Source organism: Prunus avium, chromosome 5 (genome assembly GCF_965620075.1).
Source record: "Prunus avium chromosome 5, drPruAviu1.hap1.1, whole genome shotgun sequence".
NCBI lineage: Eukaryota > Viridiplantae > Streptophyta > Magnoliopsida > Rosales > Rosaceae > Prunus > Prunus avium.
Window position 1 is genome coordinate 25,541,917 of NC_142288.1, and position 17,070 is coordinate 25,558,986.

Here is a 17,070-nt window from a genome sequence, read left to right on the forward strand (position 1 = left end):
GTAAAAAAAAACAAATTAGTTTGCCTGAATCGATCATTAATTGATTAACTTCATCCAATTTGTCCCTAAATTAACCAAACTAAATCAATCATTACCTGATTTAAATTTTAATGTGCCAATCTCAACGGCTTATTTACGCTCTAAGGAGAAATAATGTTGACTTGTGATCAAACGATATTGAAAGATAAAGTTTCAAACTTGAAACCTCATCTTTAAAGTAAATATGATTATTCGACCTAAAAAAAAGTAAATAATGTCAATGAATAGTATATTATAATTTCAACAAAACCTTTTAAATTGGTCATGATCACTTGGTTGGGTTACAAAAAATTATTGATCATGATCATTCTATTAAGCACATTGCATAAAGCAATGGACAACCAATCTAGTATCGAATTTCATTCCATGATAAGAAAAGGCAAGTAAATGAATAAGCTTCAACTAAAACACTTGGATTAGATCAAAGAAGAAAAAAAAAAAAACTAAAGACGAATGCAACTACCCTCTCCTCTTAGCTTACATATAAATCTATTGAAATGAGTCCTTAATGTGCTAAAAACCTCTCTATTCTCTTTGATATTAGTACACCAGATCAACGGTCCATATTCCAGCAATCAGTACTACACGAAATCTCTCTAACACTCCGAATTCCAACCCTCTCTCCCTCCACACTCCAGAAGAAGAAGAAAAGGAAAGAGAGCTTTCCAAGCTCTGTGTTTGTTGTCTCAAATGTCAAAGAGAAAGCCAAACAAAAACAAAGGACCCGCTATCATCGACCTGGACCTCGACTCTTCCGACCTCGACTCTCCAATTTCAGGTAAGTCCTTCCCCACAAAGCCCATCTTTGTCTTAACTCTTGTGCTGTTGCCAATTTTATCTCCTTCACTATTTCTTTTGCTTTCCTGCTATTTCCTACTCAACATGCAAATGATCATTGTTTAAAGTTTCAAAGTTTCAATCTTTAATTTGTCTTCTTTGGAATTTTCAAGAATGAGATGAAGTTTTTGTTTTTGATTAAAGAGGCAAATGGTAAATATGGGAGAGAGAGAGAGAGAGAGGAGAGTGGAGATCACAGAGCTGAGAAATAGATAAGGGAAAATGGATGGAAATTAGATTAAAAATTAAATCTTTTTTAAGATGTTAAGATAACAATCTCCCACAATGACATTTTGGGCTAGTATATAAGCTCCCCTTGCAAGCTGGTCTTTTCATGGATTTTAGATTAAAGATTGAATCTTTTTGGTTGAAGTTTTGTTGTACGCTTTGTTTTTCTGCTACTTATTGCGTTCATATTGGTGAACGCTTGATGGGTTATGGTGTTTGTACTCCAACAGAGCTTTTCAGACATGAGGTGTCAACACATCGCTCGTGTTGGAGGCACGTCTTCGCCTATTTGATAGTTCAAAAAAAGAAATTAGCCCTAAAAGATATTGAACTGATAAAGAAGAGATACCCGTGCCTTTTAGAATTCCCTTGCCGCTTCCATCGTGGTGAGAGATTGAAGAGGAAAGGGAAAAGAGAATATACGAAAGAACTGAGACCACCCAAGGATGCCAAGCATGCAGTCTCAAGAAAAAAAGAAAAGCTAGACTCTCAAGCATTTGATAGTAAAGAAAAGCTAGGCTCTGAAGCATTTGATCGTTACTTTCAGTAAGTCCTAATTTTGAGTAAGGCTCTGTGAAAAAGTAGGCGTAATTTTATAGTCGTATTGGATTTTGAAATTTGTTTGGAATGTGTAGGAACTTATGGAAGAATTTATCAGAGGATAAGAGGACTTCTTTCACGTACCTTGACTGTATGTGGTTTAGCTTGTACTTGCAACCATCCTCCAGAGACAAGGTGCTGACCTGGATTAAGAAGAAGCATATTTTCTCAAAGAAATATGTCATTGTTCCTATCGTTTGCTGGTAGCTATCTACCATTACCTTGAGCTAAAATCTTTCCATTCACTCACTCAATGCTCAGAGTTCTAACATTTTCTTTTCCAAAATGTTGCCTTTTCAGGAGTCACTGGAACCTATTAATCTTTTGCCATTTTGGTGAGAGTGAGCAATCAGAAACCCATAAACCATGCATGTTGTTGCTTGATTCTCTTGAAAACGCAGATCCAAGGCGGTATGAACCAGATATAAGAAGGTATGATTTTCTGTAGCAAATTATGTATCCTGTTTGTTCTTTTTTGGGGCCACAGTCCTAATTGGCTGTTTGACATTTGTTTATCATTGTTTTCAGATTTGTACTAGACATTTATAAAGCAGAGGGCAGGTCCGAGACCAAAGATTTTATCTATCGAATTCCTTTCTTGGTTCCAAAGGTGACCTAAACAGTCTCTTTGTGACTCTCTATGTTCTTAACATTCTCTTTGTGACTTTCTACTTTCATATTAGAAAAAATTTACATGAAAAGGGAAATTTTCAGGTGCCACAACAGAGAAATGATGTAGAATGCGGTAACTTTGTTCTCTACTACATCAATTTGTTCATTGAGGGTGCTCCTGAGAATTTCAGCATTGAGGGCGGCTACCCATACTTTGTAAGTTTTCATCTCATCATATGTTTATTCTAAGATGCAGCTTTCATATATTATCTGTTACAAGCTCTACCTTTCTGTGGGAATTGCAGATGACAAAAAATTGGTTTACCCCTGAAGGCTTGGAGTGTTTCTGCCAGCAACTATATTCCTCTTCAGAGTGATGTGCATATACTTAACAGTGAAGGGAAAGTCCATAGGTTTTTGTTGACTTGATGTAAATGTTCTTGTAGATTGGGTCAGCCGATCATAGTGCCTAAGTGAATGAGATATATCAAGGTAATGTAGGTATAATGTTGGTTCCCTAGGATGATTAAGCGCCACAGTAGAAGCGTATATTGAGAAACCTTTGGTTAGTGAGAAAGAAAAGCCTCAAAATTATAGATGCTGGCTCCCTTTTGACTGGCCTGTATTTTGCTTAGAGATTTGATGTAGCTAATTGCGACTGCAACTTAGAGCTGTCACTAAAATGTTAGTTTACTCTTGATTTCCCTAAACTTGTTGCTAATTACAATTTAGCCTTGATAATCGAACAAGAAGATGTTTTTTTTTTCTTTTTTGGATATGCAAAAGAAGTTACTTGAAGTATTATAGTGCACAGATTTGAACCCAACTACAGGGCATGGTAGATTGTGATGATTCTCGTCAAGAGGTTGAGGTAAAAGCAATCTCTTATAAAAGCCAATACATTCTGAATTTTGATTTCATTGTCTATCTTCCTATGCTCAAGTTGGGTATCTATGATTCATACCGCCAAAGAAGAGTTTGAACATAAATCAAACCCTCTAAATATATTGAGGGTGCAGGCATTTGATCTCCAATAACAGTATGGATGTCAAAGGTCCTTACATATCAATGATATGGAAGTTCTACATTGTAGTCCCAGTTATCGTCTTCATTGTCGTCGTTTATCCTTGCTTCCGGTTTGTCCTGCCTTGGATCTTTTGATTGTGGATACCTGAAAATGAGTAAAGCATATAGAAGTGAGAAGATCATTGTCAAGAGATACCCATGAATCAGGTTTTCTCAAAACACAAAGCAAGCAAAAATTTCACAATACAGGAGACAGATTGAAGAGAAGCAAAACTCAATGACACCCTCAATCTCCAAAAAGGCTAACATATAGAGAGAGGCCGCCAAGATAAGTTGTTCCAAGCAAAAAAACAAGGGCAAATCAAAAGAAATCTTTGCAAAACACATAACAATAAACACAACATCCCAGCTATCCTAAAATCTCTCTTGTTTCCTTTCACTTTCTCGGCAACAAAACAAGCCCAAATGCAGTAGTTACCAAATAGAAAAAAAGAAAAGAAGAGAGGCAAAAAGTGCAAACCTTTTGCGGTTCTTTCTGGCAGCCTGTCTAGTCTTTCTCTTCTTCTTCTCCCGGTTGTTCTCGAAGAACCTCCTGGTCTTGCACTCTTGCAACACACCAGCCCTCAGAACCTCCTTTTTGAACCTCCCAACAAGCTTTTCCTCGGAATCGTTGTCTTGCACTACGATCTGAACGTTGTACGCTGATTTGAAGAAGAGGGTGTTTGAGTATGCGAATGAGGGCCACAATATACTGGCTAAAGATGAGGAAGAAGGAGTTGATGACGGGGTCCAGGTGGCCACCAGTGGGACCCTCCAAGATGGGGTTTTGGGAAAAGAGACACGTGGTGGCAGAGGAAGGTTTGATGATGATGGTGATGGCTGTGGTGGTGATGATTTTGAGGGAAGGATGGAAGAGAGGAGCTTGGAGACAGCGGCCATGGCAATGGTGATGGTGGCGCGGTGGGGGCCTCAGTCCAATGGGTTGATTGAATCTAATTTCGTCCCATTTATGTCTTGATGAATCAGCTACTGGGCCATAAGTTTGTGGGCCACATTTGACGTGGCAGCAACTGGTGGGTTCATTTTTTTAAAAAATTAGTTTAGAATTTGATAAAAGTGATCAATTCAATAATTAGTCATTTAAAAGTAATTTTGTAGCCATTAGCTCCATCGGTGATAGTGGATGGAAATTTGAGATTTCTTTTATTGTGACAAAACCGAAGTAATTTTGTAGGTTCCATAGAATGACTACATACTCAATCCCAAGTTATGTGGATTGAAAAAATAATCAACAAAAAATGTAGGAAACCAGCATTTACAAAATAGCGATATCAATTAGTGGCATGAACTGTACAAAACAGGTTACAAAAAGGCTGACTTAATATAAAATTTTCTTTTCGGTGAACAAAATCAATAAACTATTGGTATTTCACACTGGATTGTGGGATTATAATTGTCCCTTTGGACAGACTGGAAGGAAGCCCGACATTCTTCGAAATGGATGTAGCTTCTGTTGACTCTAGTGCTCGTGAAGCTTGGAGGGCCATCTCAGCATGGACTTGTAGGCATGCCATAGCCATCTACGACACAAAAAAATACATGTCAACAACCGGTCACGGACTCACGGTGGCATAGGTAAATTAAATCAACGTTGCAGCAATTAAAAACAATCAAACAAAGAAGAAAGTGATATGGCATTGAATGGAGAAAGGTTTCAGAGGGGCGGGGCAGGGTGGGGAGTATAGGCCTCCCTTATGGAGCTTTAGGATTAGTTGTTTACCGTATAGCACTCTCTATCATTGTCTGATTCAGCTACCTGAAGCGCCCACGTGCGCACCCATTCAAGCCCGTTCGAAATTTCGACATTTCCTTCAACTAAGGAGGTTGCTACATAAGAGGGATGAAGAGATAGCAATACGCATGAAGCTGCAAAAAGAACAGCTCTTCTAACATAAGCTTCCTTGTGAAGACATACCTCCCTGCATGAAGGTTAAAACAACAGGGTTTAGTGAAATAAATACAGTTTAATGTATATATGCAATGGGGAAGCTGCTATTAGAATATCATAACCTAATCATCATTTCATTCTCACAGATATTTTGCAGTCAGTACCTGGATCTTAGCATATCTAGAAGAGGGGCAGCCAGTGCAGAGGCTTCTGGATGCATGGCTGCACATTTCATACAAATACCAAGCATATAGATGAGCTTTCCCAGGACGATAAAATCTCTATCAAGCAAGTCAACACCCTGCCTTTTCTTATCAAAGCCCTGCATGGCAGGGAGCATAAATGCTGCTGCATACACCGGAAACTTATTATGGGACCATTCTAATTGGGCTTCTTGTTTATTTGCTGATCTTAGGCTCCATTGCCGCGTTTTGCCTCTCTTAATCTGACCAGGTTTTGAAGGAAGTTCCCTCTCATAACGATTCGTCCAATTCAGTAAAGATCTTGATTCTGAAATCTCTTTCCAGGGACCAGATCCAGGGGGCCCTATGTCGCTTGGCAAGAACCAAGCTTGGGTCTCTGACGTGGTTGCTATGAGGGCCGTAGCCTGTTTAGGCTTTATAATTTTAGTATGAGCAAGCTCCTGAGCAGCCTCAGTCATGACATCAAGTATCATTATGCGTTGACTGACATCCACATTAGGTGAATATAGTAGTTTGTTTAAAGTCTCAAGAGATTCCAAAGGACATGTGACAAGCAAAGCAACCAATGCTCTCTGTCTCTTGTCTTCAGCTGAATCTTCCTCACCTTCTACAGCCAAGTCAGAGCAACGAACCTGAACTAGAGTTCTGACAAGATCACTTGCTACATGCTTAAGCTCATCAGGTGATGCTCTGACAAGCTTTTCAGCAACAGCAAGAGCATTCTCCACCTGCAATATGAAAATAAATGTAACGGTCCAGAAGAGAATTTGGTACACCAAATTTTCAAAGCTGACTGCCAGGGAATCACTGCACTCTGGCAATCCAACCATTGTTTCATACCCACTCCCTAATTATTTTTGTATCTGTACACGAGCCAAGGACAATATTCATCCAGCTTGTCTAATGTTTTACCTATAGATCTCATAAGCTGCACCAAAAGGTCAATCTCATCTACAGCACAAACTTAGTTTACTAGTGATTATTGTAAGAAAAACATTTGACAAGAATTAAACTAATGTACTTAGTTTACTTACCCCATCAGCATCATCAGATTTCCGAAGTGCCCCAACCACATCAACCAACTGTGAAAATTTTCTTTTCAAATCTGTGTCATCATCTGCCAAATCATATGGCTGTAAAGATGAGTCACTCGAGACATCGGAATTCTCACTAGCATCATCATTGTCATCTTCATCAGAGGCCGATTCGTAATTTAGTGTAACTGGATCAATGATCTCGTCTGGATCAACCAACTTAGATTCAGTTATTTTTTTATTTTTACTCTTCCCATTGCTTGCTATCTCATCATTGCCCTTGTGGGTGAAGCCCTTTTCTAGAACTGAGGTAGTAGATGTTTCAGTTTTGTCAATACCCTGTTCAGGAGTCCCTTTCTCAGGGGTAGACAACCCAAATTCCCAGTCGATAGTATCCCCAGTGCAGCTATCATCAAGGTATAGAGGATTTTTTGGGTCAATCACCTTGGAGAAAGCTAAGGCGACACTGCTGGCCATTTTCCGAATCAAATTATTAGGGCTTTCCAGCCTACCTGCCAGCAAAGAAGACAAGATATAACCGGAAGATACTGACCACCAACATTGCAAGACACCATACCAATAGAGATGGGGAAAAGAATTTACAGCTCACTCCTTTGAGAATTGAGTGCAGCACATCCTTAGTCTCATCTAGTTCCTCTTTAGACATCTTCTCCAGGGAAAGGCCTACAGCTGCAGATACATCTGATATTACAAGATTAAGGAGCAACAAAATCCAAAAAGCAGCATAATGAAACAATGAAATTTTCTTTAATGCAACAAGATTTATTATAGAATAGCTACTTATGATATATCAGGTATTTCATATCAATCTTTAGGCTTTTAGAGTCTACAAGGTTTCCCGTTGTAAAGTTCAGTCAAGAAGAATCATTAGCATTCATCGCAGACTACTACCAGATGCTAGACAAACAAATGAAGAAGGATACAAATTTGCTGCTCAGTTGGGGCTGATTGCACAAACTCCTTATTAGACCATACTGCTACCAGATGCTGCAATGTGTCTAAGAAATTTCGGGTATTATGACCTTTAGCAAGTGAATTACTTTCAGGTGGGCATTCAAGAACAGCAAACTGAAGGATCCATCGCAGGCAACAAACAGGAAATACTTTCCAGAGTAAGAATTTGTCAGCAAACATTGCCCTAATAAAGAGGAAAGCTGAAAATTAAACACTTAATATAACAGGAAATCAATGATACTTTTAAAAGATCAACCCTGGAGCGACAAAAAAAAAAGTATTTTCCATAACCAATCAGTGTAATATGTCAGAATTGGGAAAACTTTTTATATGCAACACATTGTTTGCATGCCATGGGTAATGTAAAACAATTAATAGCTGTAAAAAACAAAGATGAAACTGGTGGCACATCTAATTATATCTGGGCCAGATTTCAGTATGTCCAAACAATTTGCCACACCACAAAACATTCTGCAAAAACAATTTTGATTTCAAGTGCGAAGTTGAATCTTAGAAGTTAAAATGTGTCCACTTGATTTGAGAAAGAGAGAGAGAGAGAGAGAGAGAGAGAGAGAGAGAGAGAGAGAGAGAGAGAGAGAGAGTATTCACTGACCTCACTGATATCTGGTATTTAGAAACCCGATGAAATAATAGCCAAAGAATCCAGTAGGCTTCAACATCACTCAAACGTTCAGTTGCAAGCTGATGTAAAAGCTGCTCAGATATTCTTTCCACAGCATAAGAATCTTTCATAGCTTGTATCATGTTCAACCAAAATTGGGAACCGGGGTTTGATTTGAAAACATCCGAGACAAGTGGATCTATATTTAATGATAATAAGCTCCGTACATGACTAAGAACCCGTGGAATTATTTCGCTTAAAAGCACATCTGTGAAAAAGGAAAAACACTTTGGTTACATATCCAAAGGCAACTGACCAGAATACTCTTCTTGCATATCAATTGTCATGCTCAATTAACCAGATAATAGGGGTGGTTCCACTTTTGTTTGATGGAAATAAGTAACTACTCTGGAAGTGTAAGTTTTTCAAAATGAGGGGGAACATATAAGTGAAATCCTGTTCTTTTTACACAAACACTTTTTAATTGCTGTGCTTAAAATTATAACAGTTACCTACAGATCCACGCCGACATACACGAGAAAATATCTCCCCAACAAATAGTAAGGTCCCATTCATGTCACTTTTAAGGCATGCTCCTTCTAATAGATTCATATTCCTTTCTTCTGCTAGAGTAAGAAGTTGGATGGTAACTTGCTTGAAGAAAAAACTTTAGTACTTCAGTGAAGAAAAAACTTTAGTACTTCAGTGAAGAAAAACAATAAAATGGCATTAACAGAAAAGAAAAAAATTCAACTGCAAATAAGTAGGCATATTATATTTCTAATGCCATTCTGATGTCAGATTACCAGAATGCTCACATAGAACAATAAGTTATGTCCCTCATCATAGCATACACTCTTCCAGAGCCTAAACAAGTATATGACTCAATTATCCAGCACAAGACATAAAAGGATACTGTGATGAAAGCGAAGTTGGGGCTCTCAATTGTGCTTTGTCAGGTATAGATGCAACGATCTGGGCTACTCTAGATACAGCTGGCTTAAGATTTTCATTTATATAATCTTCAGAATGGGAAGAACTGCTGAATTCTCTAGCCATCTGGAGCACCCCGTTACTTTCAAGCAAGCAAAGTATGAGTAACCTGTTGTAATGGTTAAAAAAAAAAAAAAAAGGTTCAATAGATTGACTATAGTCACCATCGATATTTCAAATTGGACCTCTTATTGTTATAAATAACCACTGGACAGAAACCGGTCCTCAACCCATACCTTTCAGTATTAGAGTGTACAGCCTTAACATCAAGATCGTCACTTCCACTCTGATGTAGACAAGGGACCAAGGTCTGAACAACCTCAGTGGCAAGTCCATTAACAAAGAAAACATCATAGACATGTTTACGTGCTGAAAAGGGGAAGCAAGCTAGCCAGTCGGAAGCAATATCTGCATGCAACAACAAAACATAAAATATATAAAGACATGTAAAACAAGCCGTCAATAGACAAAAACATTTGCAACCAAAACCACTGAAAGAGATGCCAAATTTTCCTCAAGCTAATCTTCAGGAAAATCAGCCAGCAATTATAATCTTTAGGTTTCACAAACCTCCATCTGAATCAACACCCTTCTCTACAGGCCTAGAGTGTTAGTAGTTTGTCTGGTTTACATGGTATCTTTTTCCCCAACTAATAAAGTTTTCGAATTTCACAAGTGAAAGAATAAAGCTGGAGATACATGATTTCCAACAACAACAAAAATGGAGAAAGCAGCATAAACAGTAGAGAATAGAGCTAATAAAAGTACCAATTAACAGAACCCGAGCAAATGTCGAGAATGCAGCTCCTCCATAGAATACTTGCCACCACTCGCTCCTCTCATCAGCCGAAGGAGCCTTGGCACCAAGTACCTGCACAAAACACAATCATAAAGGCATAAAATTTCCAGAAAACTGGCTGCGATAAATAAATTTCGAGAAAATTTCGTGACATAAACGACACACACCAGCTCTCTGCATCGCTCATCAATAGCACCTGAAATTCCACATTTCACATCAGTCAGTTTGCAATAAATCAATCTTTTAACCAAAACAAAACGACACAAGATGTCAAATTTGTTCAATGTTTTGGTTTCGGATTCTGTTTCCACACTCTCTCGTTCAATTTTTCTCGGAAACCAAACAACCAGTTCACATGCTCAAAAATTCAAGAATGAAAGACAGTGGACGAAGGTGAAATGGAGAAGTGAGAGGTTGGGAGAGTGACCTGAGATAAGAGAGGCGTCGAGAGGGAAGAGAAGAATAGCGAGGGAGTGAAGCGCGCAAATCACTTCGTTTACGTGCTTGGCCTTCTTTACGTCTGAGATTACTTCTCCGACCTTGTCAAGTACTTTAGCTTCTACTTCGCTTTGTTCCTTGGGACCGTTCTCCATGCTTGTTGCTCTGCAACAATCTGCTTCTCGCACCAGAATTTTGTTTTCGGGCGGCAGAAAATTTAGGAGTTGCGGGAAGAACACCGATTAAGACTTCAACGCTGCGTTTTATTTTCTAATTTCTAAATGTAAAAAATTTAAATTACATTAAGCTATAAAAACATTTTGGCAGAAAAAAAAAATTGCAGTTAGGAAAACATTAGAAAATTGTTGTGCTTATGTGGACTAGCTTAGCTTAATGTAATTTGATAGGGAAATAAATGCAAAACATAATTTTTGATCTTGTAGTTTTTCGGTTTTATCATTTAGTTTTCGTAGTTTTAATTTTGTCAATTTTATTAAATCTACATAAATTAAACCATTTGAAGAAACTTGATATTATTTATAATGTATTTTTTAATTATTGTAATTTAAAACTACATAAATAAAATTGATAAAATTGAAACTACGGAAAGTAAAGTGATAACCAAGATGGTTGGTGTGAGTGGTTCGGCACTCTCATTTCTTAAGAGATGTCAGAGGTTCGATCCCTGCTCTTGTACGGAGTCACCACTTTGGCCAACACTTTACCCCTTACGGGCCGACCCGGTGTGAGCGGGGATTAGTCTGGATTGTGATTAAGGTTTAAAGGTGCCACCCATAATTGGGGCCCATCCAGGACCACCTCGTGGTTCAGACAAAAAAAAAAAGGTGATGAAACTGGCATGGAGACTTTTTACCGGAGACAAAAATAGAAAAGTATTTTCTCAAAAAGTAAACTATGTAATTAATTAGTTTTTTTCACATGAAAATAATTAGATTTCATTAAAATAAAATAAACTTATAAAGGTTTTAGTTACACCTTAACAAACTCGAGCTGAAGCATAGAAACGGCGGTTCCAGTTAACCTTCTTTCCTCACCTCTCTCTTTTTCTCTCCCATGGCGACTGAAGTGTTAGCAGTATCCGAGCCCACCAGAAAGCAACCCCGACCGGGTCGGGGAGGGTTCGAAGCCCATGGACTATCCGAAGAAGAGGCCCGGGTCCGAGCAATTGCCGAAATTGTGAGCGCCATGGTCGACCTCTCCCGGAAAGGCCAAAACGTCGACCTAAACGCGCTGAAGACTACCGCCTGCCGGAAGTACGGCCTCTCACGTGCGCCGAAGCTGGTCGAAATGATCGCGGCTCTGCCCGAGTCGGACCGGGAGGCTCTTCTCCCGAAACTCCGTGCCAAGCCGGTTCGAACCGCCTCGGGCATCGCCGTCGTGGCCGTGATGTCGAAACCTCACCGCTGCCCTCACATCGCCACCACCGGGAATATATGCGTGTATTGCCCAGGTGGGCCAGACTCGGACTTCGAGTACAGCACTCAGTCTTACACTGGCTACGAGCCCACTAGCATGCGCGCAATTCGGGCCAGGTATGGTTTGATGCATTTTGTCGAACAGTTGATAGGTTAATTAGCGGTTATGTTGTTTATGACTAATGTTGAAGTTAAAAGTTCTGGCTGGATTGTTTTTATTCTATGAAAAGGAATGAGAATTTCAATACTGGATACGTGAAACTACAATCTGGGGAGTTGCTAATACTTTGGTTCTGTGTTTGTAGATACAATCCATATGTCCAGGCTAGGGGCAGGATAGATCAACTGAAGCGACTGGGTCACAGTGTAGACAAGGTTTGGCCTGTTTCTCTATTTAGAGCTTAGAAAGTTTATTTTTGGCTGTGCAGATTTCCATGATAGAGTAAAATGCATACTTGGTAACTTCTTACTGGTAATGAATTTATGCTTTCAGGTTGAGTTCATCTTAATGGGCGGTACATTCATGTCGTTGCCAGCAGATTACCGTGATTACTTTATTAGAAATCTGCATGATGCGTTATCAGGACACACTTCTGCCAATGTTGAAGAGGCAGTTGCCTACTCTGAGCATGGTGCTACTAAATGTATTGGAATGACCATTGAAACGTGAGTGTTTAGTTTAATTGTTTTAGATGTTAACACCCTTCTTCTCATTCCTGTATTTAACTTGGTTTAGAGTAATTTTTTAATTTCCCATATATTGACCAGTTGATATGGTCGGTCCAGAAAATTGCCTAAGGTGTGATTGTAACTTTTTGTCCTGCAGGAGGCCAGATTATTGCCTTGGACCTCACTTGAGACAAATGCTTTCTTATGGTTGTACAAGACTGGAGATTGGAGTTCAAAGTACATATGAGGATGTGGCTCGTGACACCAATAGAGGTCATACAGTAGCTGCAGTGGCTGATTGTTTTTGCTTGGCAAAGGATGCTGGTTTCAAGGTCAGCCTAGTGCCCTATCATATCAGCCTTCACTGGTGGAAAAATGCATTTGGGCCTTTTTATATTCATTGGAGATTAATCTTTCATCAATGCAATCAGCAACTAAAATTGTCAGCTTGGAAATAGTTTTTAAACTATGTTGTGCTTTCGCTTAACTCCACAAGAACATTTTATCAAACTGTAGTTGGTTTTGTTGTTGCAATTCATTTTGTCCTAAGTTCAAAAAGAGGCATATGCTTGTATGAACATAATTCTTATGGAAAGCTGCTTTTTTATACCAAGTGTTTTCAAAGCCTTCAGGAGTATTTACAATATGCACCTTGCAGTGTATTCTAGTTGTTCACGTTGATTTACTTTTGTTTTTCACACTAATAATTTTTATGCGTCTCTCTAGGTTGTCGCCCATATGATGCCTGATCTTCCAAATGTAGGGGTTGAGAGAGACATGGAGAGTTTTCGGGAGTTTTTTGAGAGCCCCTTGTTCAGAGCAGATGGGCTTAAAATTTATCCAACACTTGTGATCCGTGGAACTGGACTTTATGAGCTTTGGAAAACTGGCAGGTATGACTTATTATTTGGTTTGTTACATATATGAGAAGGAATACCCCCTTCCCTCCTTTTCAGTGATGCTGTGGGGATAATTCAGATATAGGGCAATATGATATTTATTTTGTACCTTACTATGAGATCCAATATTCATGCCCCAAAGCTGCAACACTTTTTCAAAAACTATGATTGCTCTTGCGTTTGTCTTTGGGAAATAACTGTAGTTTCTTTTCTCTGTTTTCAGGTATAGAAATTACCCACCTGAGCAACTTGTGGACATTGTAGCAAGGATCCTAGCCATGGTTCCCCCTTGGACACGTGTGTATAGAGTTCAGCGAGACATTCCAATGCCTCTAGTTACTTCTGGGGTTGAGAAAGGAAATCTTCGGGAGTTGGCTTTAGCTCGGATGGAAGACTTGGGCTTGAAGTGCCGTGATGTTCGAACACGAGAGGCTGGAATTCAGGTACACAGATAGTCATGCTTGTTTGAACATGATTTATGCTACTGAGACTACAACTGTGACCTCCCGCCCCCCTTCCCTACAATGAAACTTTACTAAAAATGCTTGATGATTTTAGGACATACATCACAAAATTAAGCCAGACCAAGTGGAGCTTGTTCGTCGTGATTATATGGCAAATGAAGGATGGGAAACATTTCTTTCATATGAAGATACTCGCCAGGTATTCCATCTATTTGTGAGAGAGAGTGCTTCACATGAAAATTCTATTCTTGTCATGTGCAACTGTGTTGAGCTGATGCAAGATGAATACTTAAAGTGATCATAGCTTTAATGTTTGAGTAGAATATCTAATTTTAGTTTTGCTTCAGCATATATAGATGAACTGAGGATCTCCCTGTTCCAAAACTCGTTGTTTCTCTGATTTGTGTAGTAATTTGTTGACAAAATTTTATGCATTGAGTTTTTCATGGTGAGCAGATTGTGCATTCTGACGCTTAACATTCTTTTGTTTGTATTCTTTTTGTAAACAGGATATTCTGGTTGGGTTACTGCGACTAAGAAAGTGTGGCCGGAATACGTCATGTCCCGAACTCATGGGGAAGTGCTCTATTGTTCGTGAACTCCATGTTTACGGAACTGCTGTCCCAGTTCATGGGCGGGATGCTGATAAGCTGCAACACCAGGTAATGTAGCTTGTATACATCAACTGTTTCATGCCACTCCAAGTGTTGTTCTCTCCAACATGTTTATGGTCTAAATGATTCAAACAGGGTTATGGGACACTTTTGATGGAGGAAGCCGAGCGGATCGCGAGCAGGGAGCATAGATCCACAAAGATCGCTGTTATTTCGGGCGTAGGAACTCGTCATTACTATAGGAAATTAGGCTATGAGCTTGAAGGGCCTTATATGGTGAAACACCTTGTATGAGAAGATCATGACCTTTGTAAAACAATTTTGTAACATTAATTTTAAGTTTGTAACTCCCAATACGTAATCAGTTTGTATGGTTTGACGCAATACACAATATGCTCTTACTCACATTGTGTTCAATTTTTTATTTTTAAAATCCATTATTTTCGGAAGGCAGAATATCCAAATCTTAATACTGAATATATCACTAATAAATTATTGTTTACAATGGTATAAATATTGAAATTCACGAAACGGCGTCGTCCTTCCTTTTCCTTGTAAACCGGCCGTTGCCGCATTCTCTCACTCTTATAACAAGATGAAGCTATCGCGCTGCTCGTTTGATCTCCACTCTAAACAATGCTTAAATCAAGCTTCACTCCGATTTTCTCAACCTTTCCCGCCAAACCGTTATCGCCAAAACCACTGCCTAACGCTATCTTTAGCTGCTTCACACACACTGCGCCAACTGTTCGTCAAAATGCCTCACCCAACACCCCCACCACCATTCTTCCGCCTCCTACTTCCGCTTACATCCACCTCCCTTTCTGCCGAAAGCGCTGTCACTACTGTGACTTCACAATCGTCGCTCTGGGCTCTTCTTCCAACCAAACCGAGGACGACCCGCGGATGATCAACTACGTTCAATTACTTTGCCGAGAAATCAATGCAATGAAAGCTGAAAATAAGGCCAACCCGCCTCTGGAAACGGTCTTTTTCGGGGGTGGTACACCTTCTCTTGTGCCACCCAAGCTTGTTTCTTCCATTTTGGAGACGTTGAGGTTGAAATTTGGGTTGAGTTCGGATTCTGAGATATCTATGGAAATGGACCCTGGGACTTTTGATGCTAAGAAAATGAAGGACATGATGGAGTTGGGTGTGAACAGGGTGTCATTGGGAGTTCAGGCATTTCAAGAAGAGTTGTTGAAAGCTTGTGGGAGAGCACATGGTCTTAGGGAGGTTTATGAGGCCATTGAGATTGTTGGGTCATGTGGGGTTGAGAATTGGAGTATGGATCTTATCTCTTCTCTGCCTCACCAGACCCCAGAAATGTGGGAAGAGAGTTTGAGGCTAACTGTTGAAGCTTGTCCTACCCATGTGTCTGTATATGATTTGCAAGTGGAACAAGGCACAAAATTTGGATCGTTGTAAGTAAATAGATTCGGTGATGAAATCTGTAGTTTAGCTTTTCTAATGAATTTGATTCTGAAGAAGTAGTTTTTTTGTAGGTACACACCAGGGGAGTTCCCATTGCCGTCGGAAACACGGTCATCTGAGTTCTATAGGATGGCATCAAGGACGCTTTCTGATGCGGGTTATAACCATTATGAAATAAGCAGTTACTGCAAGAGTGGATATCATTGCAAACACAATCTTACTTATTGGAAGAACAAACCTTTCTATGCTTTTGGCCTTGGCTCTGCTAGCTACGTTGATGGTGTGAGGTTTTCAAGGCCAAAAAGGATGAAAGAGTACATGGGTTATGTGGAGAATTTGGAAAATGGGTTGGTGGATAGCTGTGAGAGTACTAGTTCTGCTCAGGACATGGCCACGGATGTTGTCATGCTCTCTCTTAGAACTTCAAGAGGTCTGGATATGAAGTCGTTTGGAGAAGAATATGGAAGCTCTCTTGTTCTCGCTCTCTGCAAGGCCTATAAACCTTATGTTGAAAGTGGGCATGTGGTTTTCTTGGATGAGCAGCGAAGGGCCATGGCTGCAGATGAACTCAATGCCTTGCTAGTAAACGAGGACAAGATTGAAAGAAGTCCTGCCTACATTCGTCTTAGTGATCCGGATGGTTTTCTTTTATCGAATGAATTGATATCGCTTGCATTTGCAGTTGTAGCTCCATAAGCTAAGTGGAAGACCATGTACCTTCCGCATCTGGTGGTGGAGTGGAACAAGCAGTCAAATAGTATTTTTATAGATCATTCAAGGTGATATGTTGAAGGCTTTCCTATATGAGATAATTCAACTCTTCCATCTATAAGTATTCGGCAGCGAAGAAAATGGCGCAGAAGAGAATCCTGGATGTAAGCGACCAGTTCAGCTTATCCATCCGCATACCAATTGTTTTCAGCTGATGAAAGAAGAAACTAAGCATAAGCAATTTGGCTACATCGGGGAGGCATTGCAGAGCAAAGTATGACGAAGTTGACTGAAACATCGAGTAGTAAAAGCCCATCGCTCATCAAAGAGATGATGATTCTATATAGCAGATCATTTTAGAGCTAATTTGGCTACAGAAATTAGCCTTTGCGATTAAATATTATATTTGGACTTATATGTTGTTCGTAGTTCTCCTTGTGACATTCTATACAGCAGATAATTTCAGAGTTTTATTTTTCTTCTTTTATT

General features: G+C 39.5%; 5 protein-coding genes across 5 annotated transcripts; 3 read left to right on the forward strand and 2 right to left on the reverse strand.

The window, feature by feature from the left end:
• The first annotated feature begins 568 nt into the window (after window positions 1-568).
• LOC110752159 (Cysteine proteinases superfamily protein) lies at window positions 569-2,912 on the forward strand. Its single transcript, XM_021952763.2, has 7 exons — window positions 569-817; window positions 1,335-1,650; window positions 1,740-1,907; window positions 2,005-2,136; window positions 2,233-2,314; window positions 2,419-2,532; window positions 2,622-2,912. The coding sequence occupies exons 1-7, from the start codon at window positions 730-732 to the stop codon at window positions 2,691-2,693; spliced, it is 972 nt and encodes a 323-aa protein (XP_021808455.1). The 5' UTR covers window positions 569-729; the 3' UTR covers window positions 2,694-2,912.
• Window positions 2,913-3,283: 371 nt separating this feature from the next.
• On the reverse strand, window positions 3,284-4,330 carry LOC110752160 (uncharacterized). The gene is made up of 2 exons (XM_021952765.2): window positions 3,863-4,330; window positions 3,284-3,487 (listed from the first exon to the last, which is right to left on the reverse strand). The coding sequence occupies exons 1-2, from the start codon at window positions 4,279-4,281 to the stop codon at window positions 3,382-3,384; spliced, it is 525 nt and encodes a 174-aa protein (XP_021808457.1). The 5' UTR covers window positions 4,282-4,330; the 3' UTR covers window positions 3,284-3,381.
• Window positions 4,331-4,656: 326 nt separating this feature from the next.
• On the reverse strand, window positions 4,657-10,610 carry EMB2423 (telomere length regulation TEL2 family protein). Its single transcript, XM_021952766.2, has 13 exons — window positions 10,344-10,610; window positions 10,084-10,112; window positions 9,886-9,988; window positions 9,354-9,525; window positions 9,041-9,226; window positions 8,637-8,791; window positions 8,116-8,392; window positions 7,472-7,686; window positions 7,131-7,229; window positions 6,528-7,039; window positions 5,455-6,221; window positions 5,123-5,321; window positions 4,657-4,922 (listed from the first exon to the last, which is right to left on the reverse strand). The coding sequence occupies exons 1-13, from the start codon at window positions 10,507-10,509 to the stop codon at window positions 4,761-4,763; spliced, it is 3,042 nt and encodes a 1,013-aa protein (XP_021808458.1). The 5' UTR covers window positions 10,510-10,610; the 3' UTR covers window positions 4,657-4,760.
• Window positions 10,611-11,348: 738 nt separating this feature from the next.
• Window positions 11,349-14,841, forward strand: ELO3 (radical SAM domain-containing protein / GCN5-related N-acetyltransferase (GNAT) family protein). Its single transcript, XM_021952770.2, has 9 exons — window positions 11,349-11,907; window positions 12,096-12,165; window positions 12,284-12,456; window positions 12,617-12,791; window positions 13,186-13,352; window positions 13,582-13,801; window positions 13,917-14,021; window positions 14,332-14,484; window positions 14,572-14,841. Exons 1-9 carry the CDS (start codon window positions 11,429-11,431, stop codon window positions 14,728-14,730), a joined length of 1,701 nt encoding a protein of 566 aa, XP_021808462.1. The 5' UTR covers window positions 11,349-11,428; the 3' UTR covers window positions 14,731-14,841.
• Window positions 14,842-14,944: 103 nt separating this feature from the next.
• Window positions 14,945-17,066, forward strand: LOC110752164 (Radical SAM superfamily protein). Its single transcript, XM_021952771.2, has 2 exons — window positions 14,945-15,860; window positions 15,942-17,066. Exons 1-2 carry the CDS (start codon window positions 15,073-15,075, stop codon window positions 16,564-16,566), a joined length of 1,413 nt encoding a protein of 470 aa, XP_021808463.1. The 5' UTR covers window positions 14,945-15,072; the 3' UTR covers window positions 16,567-17,066.
• The last annotated feature ends 4 nt before the right edge of the window (window positions 17,067-17,070 follow it).

What these genes read in the sequence shown, in the direction of transcription:
- LOC110752164 (XM_021952771.2), top strand. Translation starts at nt 15,073, where the DNA reads ATGCTTAAATCAAGCTTCACTCCGATTTTCTCAACCTTTCCCGCCAAA. An exon ending in GGCACAAAATTTGGATCGTT is followed by an intron (nt 15,861 to 15,941) that starts GTAAGTAAATAG and finishes GTTTTTTTGTAG; the next exon opens with GTACACACCAGGGGAGTTCC.
- LOC110752159 (XM_021952763.2), top strand. Translation starts at nt 730, where the DNA reads ATGTCAAAGAGAAAGCCAAACAAAAACAAAGGACCCGCTATCATCGAC. An exon ending in GCATTTGATCGTTACTTTCA is followed by an intron (nt 1,651 to 1,739) that starts GTAAGTCCTAAT and finishes TGGAATGTGTAG; the next exon opens with GAACTTATGGAAGAATTTAT. An exon ending in TTCCTTTCTTGGTTCCAAAG is followed by an intron (nt 2,315 to 2,418) that starts GTGACCTAAACA and finishes GGAAATTTTCAG; the next exon opens with GTGCCACAACAGAGAAATGA.
- EMB2423 (XM_021952766.2), bottom strand. Translation starts at nt 10,509, where the DNA reads ATGGAGAACGGTCCCAAGGAACAAAGCGAAGTAGAAGCTAAAGTACTT. An exon ending in GTACACTCTAATACTGAAAG is followed by an intron (nt 9,227 to 9,353) that starts GTATGGGTTGAG and finishes CCATTACAACAG; the next exon opens with GTTACTCATACTTTGCTTGC. An exon ending in AATCTGATGATGCTGATGGG is followed by an intron (nt 6,222 to 6,527) that starts GTAAGTAAACTA and finishes TTCATATTGCAG; the next exon opens with GTGGAGAATGCTCTTGCTGT.
- ELO3 (XM_021952770.2), top strand. Translation starts at nt 11,429, where the DNA reads ATGGCGACTGAAGTGTTAGCAGTATCCGAGCCCACCAGAAAGCAACCC. An exon ending in TGGGTCACAGTGTAGACAAG is followed by an intron (nt 12,166 to 12,283) that starts GTTTGGCCTGTT and finishes TTATGCTTTCAG; the next exon opens with GTTGAGTTCATCTTAATGGG. An exon ending in ATTGGAATGACCATTGAAAC is followed by an intron (nt 12,457 to 12,616) that starts GTGAGTGTTTAG and finishes TTTGTCCTGCAG; the next exon opens with GAGGCCAGATTATTGCCTTG.
- LOC110752160 (XM_021952765.2), bottom strand. Translation starts at nt 4,281, where the DNA reads ATGGCCGCTGTCTCCAAGCTCCTCTCTTCCATCCTTCCCTCAAAATCA. An exon ending in GCCAGAAAGAACCGCAAAAG is followed by an intron (nt 3,488 to 3,862) that starts GTTTGCACTTTT and finishes ACTCATTTTCAG; the next exon opens with GTATCCACAATCAAAAGATC.